The 12,627-nt window shown below is 40.7% G+C and overlaps 1 protein-coding gene across 1 annotated transcript in view; it reads right to left on the bottom strand.

Annotated features, from left to right (window-relative positions):
- Positions 1-12,627, bottom strand: part of COL11A1 (collagen type XI alpha 1 chain) — a 233,551-nt gene that overhangs the window by 131,751 nt on the left and 89,173 nt on the right. The window contains exons 15-20 of the mRNA XM_073356872.2: positions 10,436-10,489; positions 8,647-8,700; positions 8,480-8,533; positions 7,815-7,868; positions 783-836; positions 610-654 (exon numbers count right to left, since the gene is read on the bottom strand). Coding sequence (XP_073212973.1) covers positions 610-654; positions 783-836; positions 7,815-7,868; positions 8,480-8,533; positions 8,647-8,700; positions 10,436-10,489 — 315 coding nt within the window. The remainder of the gene's footprint in view (positions 1-609; positions 655-782; positions 837-7,814; positions 7,869-8,479; positions 8,534-8,646; positions 8,701-10,435; positions 10,490-12,627) is intronic.

The following is a 12,627-nucleotide window of genomic DNA, read 5'->3' as shown; positions in this document are numbered from 1 at the left end:
ACTTTGTATCTGGAAGGGCCATATGTCAGATATTTAGGATAAAATTATCTTTTCTGAGCCAGGCCCCGGATCTCTTGCCTGCACGGCAGATCTCTGTTCTGCAGTCACAGCACCAGTGGAATTCCTACTGATATCAGTGGAATTCTTGGACATGTAACAATTGTGAAATATACAATAAAGAGAAGCAGTGTGGGCAAGGGGGGGAATTTGGGTGAAATTTTGCAGCCAAATATTCACTAAAAACAGACTGTTGTGAAATATCCCTAGAGGTGTCAATAGGCGGACTGTGACCTCACTGTGCTCATGTAAATCAGGAGTATGTCCACTGAAGTCAGTGCAGTTACACCAGAGTGAATGAGATATGGATCAGGTCCAGTGATTTGGAAGTTGTGTACCGTGGACTGAATTCATCCATGAATAATTCCAGTCATGTTAGTGGAGTTACACCCCAGAAGAATTTAGCCCATTGTTTACTCTCCATACAGAACTGCCATTTTTTTCCCTCTGGGAAAAGCTTAGTAGAAATGAATGAAAATCTTAGAGCGATTTTGTTCTGCAAAACAGTCAGCTTGCATACCAGAAATAGAACAGTAAAAAAGCTTTACTTACAGCTTCACCTGGGAGACCTCTGGGTCCAACCTCTCCATCTTCTCCCTGTCATTATTAAAAGGAATAGAAGGTTTAGCGTGAAGAGTATACATCACCAAAATATTCCTCTTCTGGGAGGACTTTCTTTAGATGTTGTTGTATGTATTAGCGAGCTGAAGTTACTAGTAACATACTCTTGTTCCATCTTCACCGGGTGAACCAGGAGGTCCTTGTGGGCCACGATCTCCCTATAGAATTAAGAAAGCCATATTAAAATAATGCAGGTTACAACTCTGGCTTCAAACAACAAGAGATGGGAAAATGAAATACCACCTTAGCTGCATAATAGTATATCAGAACATCTTCACTGTAATAGCAAACAGGTACAAATCTACATGTTACTTGGCAGAAGTTTTCGTTTAGAGGTGGATCCAAAATCTGTTATCAGATTAATGTGAGGAGGGATTAACATTTCAGAAATGTTCAGTAATCATATCATCATTACTGCATGTAAGGCTGGGTTCTGCCATAAGAACGGCCACACTGGGGCTTCTCAGGCCTATGTACACAAAGCCTCAGCGGATTTTGGACTGATGTAGTTAGGATTTATTTTTCTTTTCTCATTTTTAAAGAAGGCTAGTGTGCTACATAGCTTAAACACAAATGATTGAGCTCTTTTTGGAGAGGGGATTTTTAATCAGTGATCTCCTTATAGGACTGAATAAAAATCAAGTGTTCATGCTGATTCTTCTAGCTTTAGCAGTGTCTCCAAGGTGCTGACCACAGCTGTGAATCCTAGAAGAGTTATATGGAATGACTCTTGAGTGTCTCCATTCCTTTTCTCCTTCAGAGTGCTGCTGGGGAGGTTTAGGTGATTGCTTATTTACTCTTGTATAAGGGATGGCAGGTATTTATTCCACTGCCCTACTGTTCATTGTGATTGTGGGGTCATTAAGAGAGATAGTGAGGTTCTATTAACTGCACCTTTGTTGCCTCAAGCTGAGTTACATTCTACATGCTGCTATGCCTTAACATTGTTCAAAAACATTTGCTGGTGCAGACAGAATGCAGCTTCCTATGTGTTAAGTGACATTTATTCCTAAAAAGAATATGCTAAAGGTTGGTGTTTTTTTTTTTAAAAACAACATCAGTATTCTTGCAGATAAAATATAACTACAGTAGAAAAGGATTTATTTCTCTTTTTCCACTCTGTGTTTTTTTTATTACAGGGAATACAGAGGTGACACTAAACTGGGAGGAGAGGTAGATACGCTGAAAGGTAGGGATAGGATACAGAGGGTCCTAGACAAATTAGAGGATTGGGCCAAAAGAAATCTGATGAGGTTCAACAAGGGCAAGTGCAGAGTCCTGCACTTAGGACGGAAGAATCCCATGCACCACTACAGACTAGGGACCGAGTGGCTAGGCAGCAGTTTGGCACAAAAGGACCTAGGGGTGACAGTGGACGAGAAGCTGGATATGAGTCAGCAGTGTGCCCTTGTTGCCAAGAAGGCCAATGCATTTTGGGATGTATAAGTAGGGGCATAGCGAGCAGATCGAGGGACGTGATCGTTCCCGTCTATTCAACATTGGTGAGGCCTCATCTGGAGTACTGTGTCCAGTTTTGGGCCCCACACTACAAGAAGGATGTGGATAAATTGGAAAGAGTCCAGCAGAAGGCCACAAACATGATTAGGGGACTGGAACACATGACTTATGGGGAGAGGCTGAGGGAACTGGGATTGTTTAGTCTGCGGAAGAGAAGAATGAGGGGGAATTTGAAGCTGCTTTCAACTACCTGAAAGGGGGTTCCAAAGAGGATGGATCTAGACTGTTCTCAGTGGTAGCAGATGACAGAACAAGGAGTAATGGTCTCAAGTTGCAGTGGGGGAGGTTTAGGTTGGATGTTAGGAAAAACTTTTTCACTAGGAGGGTGGTGAAACACTAGAATGCGTTACCTAGGGAGGTGGTGGAATCTCCTTCCTTAGAAGTTTTTAAGGGCAGGCTTGACAAAGCCCTGGCTGGGATGATTTAGTTGGGGATTGGTCCTGCTTTGAGCAGGGGGTTGGACTAGATGACCTCCTGAGGTCCCTTCCAACCCTGATATTCTATGATTCTATGAATGTTTATGCAAACAGCTCCTTGCATTATGTCCTCTCACTACACATGAATCTGAAGGGCTGCAGCTATCTGCTTTGGCTTTGAATAGGACTGCTTTCAGATTTGTCATACTTTCTAAATATTTAGAGGACTCCCATTTTAATATAAGTATTATAGTGATTCCCAAGCAATGGGATGGAAGACTTGAAAAGGCTTTCTTTATTTGTTTAAAAAATATGAATTCGCTATCTATATTTCTGAATAAGAACAAAAAAGGTTTCTTTCACCATACAATTAAATGTCTCAAAGTTTGCCAGCTCTGCTATGCCATATTAGAAAGCAGACATAAATCTCCACCCTAAGTCAACTCTGGAAGGGTTACTCAGTCTTCAGAGGATACATGAGATATGCACAGTGATTAGATCAGTGATACTCAGTAGGTGGCCGGGGGGCAAATGTGGCCCGCCAAGGCTTCCTATGTGGCCCACCAGCTCACCTTGAAACAATGTTTATAATTAAATTCACAAACAGTGATGCACTGCCTATGCCTATGCCTATGCCTTCCTTAGTAACTTACTGGCGGTGCTTCATTTGTGATGAAAGAAATGCCAGGGCTGAGCCTCAGCAAGCCCCGGCACAAATTAAGCAATGGCTGAGTGGCCAGATAGTGGCGACTGCTGGCTGGGCCCCCAGCTCCGAAGGCAGAGCCACCAGCAGCAGCACAGAAGTAAGGATGGCCATACACCATATCATGTCACCCTGGCTTCCATATTGCTGCTGGTGGCAGTGCTGCCTTCCGAGCTGGACAGCTGGAGAGTAGCGGTTGCTGGCCGGGGAGTCCAGAGGTGCCAGAGCTATGAACTGCCAAGCCTAGAGGTGCTGGGGCTCAGCCCCAGTAAGTCCAGGCACAAAGGAAGCCCTGCTTACTGGATCTTACGTTCTTGAGATAGCAACAGCTACGACTGAACTCAGACGCCAACCTTTTTTTTCCATTAGTGATGGAAATTGAGCCAAAAATGAAGGCAGGTGGGAGTAAATGTTGCCAAGTTGATAGCAAAAACTGAGGTTTCAACCCAAACTGGTCAGCGGATTTTCTATTTATTACGCCACCTCATATAAACGCAAAACCTTTGCGTTTAATATTCCAAACCACTGTCTCTATCTGTGAGATCATCAACATGAGGCATCACATTGAATCAAAGCTTGGTAACTTCAATACGGCCTATCCTCCTGGCAGTTTTGCAAGACGTGAAACAACTGAAAACTCTGACGTCTTTGTAGCACACTTCAAATGTCATTCTCACACCATCAGCGACTGTAGAGGAAAAAGCAACTGCTACTTCTCTTCGAAAACGTTGGTAATAGCTAAAAAAAGAAAAAGCCTGTCCTGGATGCCGAGCTTGTGAAGGAGAGCACATTGGAAATGCTGAAGGAGCTTTTTGCCAGAAATAAAAGATGACATTGTGAACCGTGTGAAGCAAGTTCTCCTGTCTGATTCCACAACAGTGCAAAGATTGGAGGTAATTTAGGAGGTTTATTTGTTAACACTGGTTTCTGATTTTAAAAATGCCAGCATGTCTCTTGCAGTGGACGAATCAAGCAATTTAAGTGACACTGCCCAGTTATCACTGTTCGTTAGATTTTATGATGGTTAAATGTTCAAGGAAGAATTTTTGTGCTTACTACCATTAGAAACCTATGCAACAGGAGAGATAATTTTTGAAAAGTTAAAGGCTTTTTTGAAAAAATTGGTTTAGATCTGTAGAAAGTAAACTTGCTTGTTACAGACAGAGGTCCCTCTATGACAGAGAAAGAGAAGGGCTTTGCTTCACATTTGGCAGCGATAAATCCTTCATTAAATACACTTCATCGCATCATTCACCAGACTGTCTTGTGCGGTTAATTGTCAGGGGACTTAAGAAAAACAATGGGTATTGTGAGGAGATTGGCTAACAAGATACATTCAGCTTCTACCTTGCAACTTCATTTTTTAAAACTCTTTTACAAGATGTTTCAGCCAAATACAGTGACCTGTTGCAGCATAATACGTTCGCTGATTAAATAGGATAGAGAGAGATTGTGCGCTTCCAAAAGAAATAATAGATTTTCTTTCAAACTACAAGACCAACATAGCTCATGAGTTCCTGGAATTTATAAATGAAGTCCCCTCTATGTCACAGGTAGATTTTCTGTGTGATAAAACCGGTAACTTGAATTCCCTAATTTGCAGCTCCAAGGGTGTGCAAGCAGTCTCAGGGATCTGTTTGGAAAAATGTGTGCCTTTCAGAGGAACCTTGAAATCTTTCAGACAAACTTAACAGGAAAGATGTTGCACTTCACCACACTGTGTGTAGTTGCTATCGATGAAATTGATGCAGGAATTCCTATTCATCAAAAATTTTAAAATGTGATTTGAGAATTTTAAAATTCCAAAGAATTTGCTTTTATTTGTTTGTGGTCCGTTTTTTGTCCCTACTGATGAACTCTGCCCTGCTGAAGCCAAGAATGTTCTTGATTCAATTGATGAAGGTGCCTTTAAATTAGAAATTGTTAAGCTCCAGAGCTCAGATATCTTGAAGACAAAAATTCAGAGAAATGGGACTTTGTGATTTCTGACTCAATATGCTGACCAGTTTCAGAATAGCCATAATCTAGCCATCTCTTAACGATATTCGGATCAATGTACCTCTGTGAATCTAGGTTTTCTACCATGAACATTATAAAAAACCAACACCGCAATCATCTGACAGATGAGCATCTTTACCAGTGCATATGCCTTGCCCTGACCTCCTATAAACCTGTCTCCACAAAGCTTGCCAGAGATCGTTGATATCACCTGTCCCATTAGAGATTGCCACAAACACAGGTAATAATGTTGATTTATAAACTTTGTTAAAAGACAGAAACACTAATACTTATGTTGCAGTCAAGGTCTTTATTGATTGGCAGCTGAAAGGTTTTTATTATTATTATTTTGTCAGCCTCTGCGCAAATGGCCCACTTCTTGATATTATATTCTCAAATTGGCCTGTGGGTAGATCTAATTAGTATCACAGGACTAGATCTTAATGTCTGGCACCCTCTACTGGCCACCTACCGATCAACCAACATTTCAAATCGGCAAAGAGCTGCTTGTTTTTATTCTCTAGGAAGAAAGGAATTGATGAAAAATGATTGAGAGAATTGTGAATTGTACTAAAAGTACAAACAGGACTGAGGAGAACAACTTCCAATACTACTACAACACACTACACTGTAGGCATATGTGGAGTATTCAATGTCTCCCCGAGTTCCTGGGAAGTGTAGCTACTGCACAAGCCCTTCGAAAATTGCAGCATATATTTCCATCCGTGGTTCGCTAGCTCCACCCACGAAGAGGGTGGAATCATTATCCTGCCTTATTCTTGTTCCTTCTGTGGTGGCTAAGACTTACGAGAGAACTAGCAAGAGAACCGCATTCAGGAGAGCACAGGGAAGTGCAGCTGTGACTAGCGCTTGCAATAGGGATGCATACCAAGACGATGACTTCTTCCACCACAACTGCTATACAGGGCCAGACACAACCAGATTTAGCTCTCAGATCTGGTCTTTCTCCAAGTTCTGGAATGTTGATATTTGAAGTGTTTGGATTGAGTAAGGGTATGTCTACACTACGAAATGAGGTCAAATTTATAGAAGTCGTTTTTTTTAGAAATCGGTTTTATATATTCGAGTGTGTGTGTCCCTGCAGAAAATGCTCTAAGTGCATTAAGTGTATTAACTTGGCGGAGTGCTTCCACAATACCGAGGCAAGCGTTGACTTCCAGAGTGTTGCACTGTGGGTAGCTATCCCACAGTTCCCGCAGTCTCCGCTGCCCATTGGAATTCTGGGTTGAGATCCCAATGCCTGATGGGGCTAAAACATTGTCTCGGGTGGTTCTGGGTACATATCGTCAGGCCCCCGTTCCCTCCTTCCCTCCCTCCGTGAAAGCAGCAGAAGACAATCGTTTCGCGCCTTTTTTCTTGAGGAAATGAGATTCCAGAGTTCGCTGTTCTTTTCCTATCTACCTGGCCAGTGCATCTGAGTTGAGAGTGCTGTCCAGAGCAGTCACAATGAAGCACTCTGGGATAGCTCCCGGAGGCCAATACCGTCAAATTGTGTCCACAGTACCCCAAATTTGACCCGGCAAGGCCGATTTAAGCGCTAATCCACTTGTCAGGGGTGGAGTAAGGAAATCGATTTTAAGAGCCCTTTAAGTCAAAAAAAAGGGCTTCAACATGTGGACGGGTGCAGGTTTACATCGATTTAACGCTGCTAAATTCGATCTAAAGTCCTAGTGTAGACCAGGGGTCAGTCTTTGTCAATAAGCAATAGAGTTTAGCATTGTAGGTATTCTTGATTGCTACTTTGTTTGAGAAAGCCTTTTTAATGGTGTTTAAAAAAAATTGCAAGTCAAGGATGTTGTTTTCCATGAACACAAACAAACAATTGCAAAACTTTCTGCATTACTCTGTGTTCAGAGCTGTTAAATTCTGTGTATCCTCAAAGCAAGGGGAAAAGGATGGCCTGTTGTTGTGGCACTGCCCTAGTGGAAGGGAGACCCGGCTTCAATTCACTGCTGTGCCACAGACTTTTTGTGTGATCTCAATTCCCCATCTGCAATGAGAGGTCCCGGAGAAGAGAAGGTGCCACGGGCAAAAAACCTGCCTGTTGAAACATCATGGAAATGAGCCCCATGACCACACTGGTCATAGGATACGTACATCCTCAGTGTAGAACTTGTACACTAGTATATTGCAACTTTCTTCTAATAATCAACTTCAACCCATTCGGCAGCTGAAGTAAATCAGCATTGACTTTAAGGAAACTACTTCAATTTACACCCATTGAGAATCTAGCCCAAATTCTGGAAATATATTTAAATAAAAAATATGTATGTGGATCGTTAACTATAAATTCACATTACTGAAGTCTTTACATGATATGCTTGTAAAAATACAATTCTGACACTATATTGCAACATGAAATTCTGACATGTTCTCTGACTTAACTCTCTCCACAGTCCTATGTTATTTTTTAAAATGAGGTGATGTTACTACTACTACATTTTTATAAGCTTTCATATAAACATTCATGTTGATCTTACCCTGTGACCTTTATCACCAGGTAGACCAGGAAGACCATCAAACCCTCTATCACCCTAGGAAAGAAAAAAATAGAGACTTAGAAATGACTATTACACTTTGTAATATTCTTAGTAAATTACACCAGCTCACTGTGGGCTAAATTCTACCCATGGACACATGTGCACATCTCAGCAAGTCATTTGGAGTTGAGCACATACATCTGAACATCAGAATTTGGCCCTGTGCGCATCAAAGCAGAGGAAGCCGTTGTGCACCAGATTTTACACTCCACTGTAATTATGCCATTATAAATTTAACATCAAGACAAAGGGCTTGACTCTAGTCACACATTATACTGATATAAATCAGAAGTAGCTCTGCTGTAGAAAATACAGTTACACCAATGCAAAAAAAAGCAGCCTAAGTGAGATCAGACTCAAGCCCAAAGAATCAAATTACTTAAACGTTACACGGCTGTCCATTACCATGAATTACCATATTTTTAAATGGATGATTCATGCTCAACTTTTGCCTCTTATCTGGTTGTCTGAAGCATCAATATTTTCATTGCAGAATAGCTTTCTACATTGTTTTTACATTTTCAGTGTGGTGGAGGGCAGATTAATGCCTATTTAAAATGTGCATCATCCATACCATGACTGAAATATGACCTCAGATCTCATACCTTTGAACCAGGTTCTCCTGGCATTCCTCTAGCGCCATCAGCTCCTGGACGACCCTGAAAAGAATACAAACATTTGAAGATGCCAACAACTGACATCCAGAGTAAAGAGAAAGCGTTAATTCATTTGGATTTCAATTTAATTTTTTTACCAGATATATGTTACTCACTCTTTTGCCAGGTTTCCCACTTGGACCAATGGAACCTTGAATACCTCGAGGACCCTGAATGTAAACAAAACAATCTTTAAAATCATACTATATGTGGCAACAAAAAGCTAGAACAGCTAGCTAAACAAAACTGCCAAACATCTCAGCTAAACAACAACTTAGGAATATGGTGTTGAATACCAAGACTGTGATTTTTCAAAGCTATCTAAGGGAGTCCCCACTTCCTATTAATTTGTGATGAAAACTGAGCATCCAAATCCCGTGAAATCCAAATTTCTTTGAAAATCTCAGTGCCATGGTTTACAAATCTTGTTTTAGCCACGTTAAAATTAAATTCACCTATATTTAATGAGAACTTATATTTACACAGCACATTTTATCCAGAGAGATTCCAAAGTATTTCACAGACTGCACACCTCATTCTGCTTTCACATGCACATGTGATTCTCGTGAGGGCAGTTCTAGGTGTTTCTAAGGGAGCACTCTTGTCCAAAACCAATATGCACCTTGGGTGGAAATGTCAGCTGAAAAAGGCCTCAGAAGCAGTACCCAATAATTTAGGGCAATGCAGCAGGATGGTCTGACCCTTTAAGGGCCTGCAGAGCCAGGGAGTAGCAAACCCTGATCTAAGGAGAAGCCCAGCAGACATGTGTTGGGAACCAGGTAAGCAGCAGCTAATGACTGGCTCTGATTCCCAGTTGGAAGACATAAGTGGGGACCTAGCTCTGGAAGGGGAGGAGGAGGGCTAGGAGAAACTAACAGTTTCCTTAGCAGCAGTAGAAGGCTGCAATGGGGCAGGCTGGCCCTGTGGTCTCCCTGAGGTTAAGGGAGTGCTGTGAACTTGAAGTACTGGAGGGGGCAAAGGACCCAGTCATATCAGTCCAGGACATGGCTGACTGTCCAAGCTGGTGGACAGCTTCACCTGACCACAAGAAGAAATAGAAAAAAAACCCAAACTAACAAGGGACCACACTGGAAATGTAGGCAGAAAAAATGAAAGACTAATCAGCTATTTGTAATGTTTTACTTCTGTACTAGTGCCAAGGTGGATTCTAGGATAGTTACTTAATACATGATTAAATATGTGTACCCAAGTTGGCATTTGGCCAGGTGACAGGTGTTCGCACTACAGACTTTTAAAAAAAATGTCATAGTTTCTTAACTGGTCACAAGTGCTTATGACCTTAGTTTTGGGTCTAAGTTTAAAGATTCCAGTGCTTTAAACTGGCCAGTGCTCTCTAACATCAAGCTGGGAGATTGATGCAGTAATTACTAAGAAGGAAAGGGATCATCCATAGAATCAACAACACCACCTCTTCCAGTGTCAAAGTTTTTCTTGGAAATTTCCTGTTTAATTACTAGTCAAGTTAAACCCTGCTCAGTTTATGAGATTTGATCATATCACAGCCCAAGGTCATATGACTGCAGACATTGATGCTAATGGTACTTATGAGCATGTACAGTACAGAGCAGAGCAAAGAGCTTCCAGCACCAATTTTAAAACTAGTTTTCAAGAGATGACACTCTACATGTGATAATTGGTCCTCTTTACAGAAGGGCAGCTTGTTACTTTCACATTTTAAAATGAACAATCTAGGTAACTGTTTCATTTGCTGCAGCATTGTACATGAAAAGCTATTCACCTTCAATTATATGTAAAAAGCACATAACTGATTGCTCTCCAATAGAGGGATGCTATTTCCATATGCTGCAAATGGGAATGTATTTTTGTATGCTGCAAAGCATGAAAAGGTAATATACTGAAAAATGAAAGGATGTTGTATTGTACCTGGGGACCTGGGTCGCCGCTTTCTCCTTTAATACCTGGTGAGCCAGGCCCGCCCTATGTAACAAGTGCAAAATACAGTGAGTTTAATTATCCAGCTAAACTTTAACAGGATAAACTGTTAGCTATTTCTAGAAATTAATTACAGAAAAGAAACACTTTTTCCTTAGCTATTATGAAACCATCCTATGCGATTACAGTACCTGAAAGATCATTTTGTAAAAGTCTGGCAAACTTGGGGCCAAATACTGGTCTCATCAAAGTAAATGTTAAAAATCCATCGAATTAAATTGGACCAGGCATTGTCCACTGTGTTCTATATTAATGTTTGCCAGGTAAATATCAGCTCAGTGAGAACATGAATGATTAAAACATGTCTGCTTCCTGCATCAAGGAGGAGACAGGAAGTCCTGAAAGTGGATTTTCGGCACCCTTGTGCAACTGTAGAAATAAAGCACAATCTGACTGCCTGATCCAAACCTCACTGAAGTCAATAAGAGCCTTTCCATTGATTACAATGACCTGTGACAAATCTGAATAACTATATTTCTACACTGTTATAGCATCAGACAGATAGAGACACAACATTTCAGAGTAAATAATAAGCAAGGAGTGTATTCTATCTCATAATATTATTCTGGGTCTTAAAAACAGTACTAGACCAGATCCTCAGCTGGAGTAAATCAGAGTAGCTAGGATCTGGCCTAACGTTTTTCACAATCTCTTTGCCTTTTCCATTAATATTTGTTCCACTGAAAAACATACCAACATAATTCAAAAAGAGTAACCAACAGAGTATACAAATAGAATGAAGCCTACTAAGAAGCGCAAAGGATTGCTGCATTTCTGACTGAATAGTTGGCACCAAATATTGTGTACTTAATATTATACAAACTTTGCTGAGACTGGGGGTCTGATTCTCCTACTGAAATGAAGAGAAATTGCTCTAAGGTCCTGATCTAGTGCCAACTGAAGTCAGTGGTTCAAGCCCTAAGTGAGGCAAGAACCAGACCTGAGTTGTTGCTTCCCACTAGGACAGGTGACCATAGTCAGCAGATGACTGTTAGCACAGGTTTCTCTGTACCAACCTAGTTTTTAAACGGTTTTACATTTGCACAATCAGTGGAAACGACCTCAGACAAAAAAAGGATAAATAATCTACTTTAACACTGTGAATGCTAACACTTAATGTAACTACAACTCTGCTATGCTAAGAAAAGTGATTTTTAATAATACATTTAATATGATTCTTAATGTATTTAATTGGTGTTCTCAAAATTAAATTAGCAAAATACATGACAGATTAAGGTCAAGACTTCCAGAAATGACTAGTGATTTTGGGAGCCTTGTTTTTGAATTGTTCAACTTGAGAATTGTTCAAGGGGCCTGATCTTTCAGAGGACAGGTGCTCAGCAATGTTTGTAAATTAGGTCCTTTTTCAGATATTTCAAGGTGAGATATCTAAAATCTGAGGCAACCAAAATTACTAGTCACTTCTGGAAACCTTGGCCTAACATTTTGCCAGATCAGAAGAGCTGGATTTCTAGAGCCTCCTGGTGGCTTGATGGCAAAATAGCTATTAATGTGGTTCATTCCCTAGCCTTCCCATACAAAGAGCCACCAATGCTTCTAATATGTAAACTGTTGGTGGTATGTAGCCAGGACTATCAGTAAACAGAACTATACACTAGCAATATTGCACCATTCTTTACAAATGGATTCAGTGTTACCACAGTTATATAATGGTAATGATAGTATGTAATGAATGCGATCTTCTTGTCTCTTGATTTACACCAGTGGAAATAGGGTATCCATTGGTTTGTTACCTTGCACCAATTTATTCTGATTTATTATAAATGTAATGAAATTTTCCAAACTGTGATCAACCAAAAGTCTGCGGGTCAAGCTCTCTGCTGACAGACAATGTCAATGCTATTGACTCTGGGAGAGTTATGCCACTGAAGAATTTTCCCTTGTGTATCTGTTTCAAAGTTACAATTAAAGCCCAGTGATTGTAGCTGAAATTGTTTATTTATTTGTTTGTTTATTTTTATTAACTGAGACTCAGCTGAAACCACTCAGTTTTACCTAGATAGACAGAAAGTGCCAATCCTTGGGACTGGCCTTTTGGGGTTCAGCATAACTTGGTGAGGAAAGGGTCCTTCACAGCTACATGATGCTGGGGCCACAGGCTA

Source organism: Lepidochelys kempii, chromosome 8 (assembly GCF_965140285.1).
Source record: "Lepidochelys kempii isolate rLepKem1 chromosome 8, rLepKem1.hap1, whole genome shotgun sequence".
In the NCBI taxonomy this organism is placed as follows: domain Eukaryota; kingdom Metazoa; phylum Chordata; order Testudines; family Cheloniidae; genus Lepidochelys; species Lepidochelys kempii.
The sequence above is the reverse complement of the archived record's forward strand: the minus strand, read 5'-3'. Positions and strand labels throughout refer to the sequence as shown.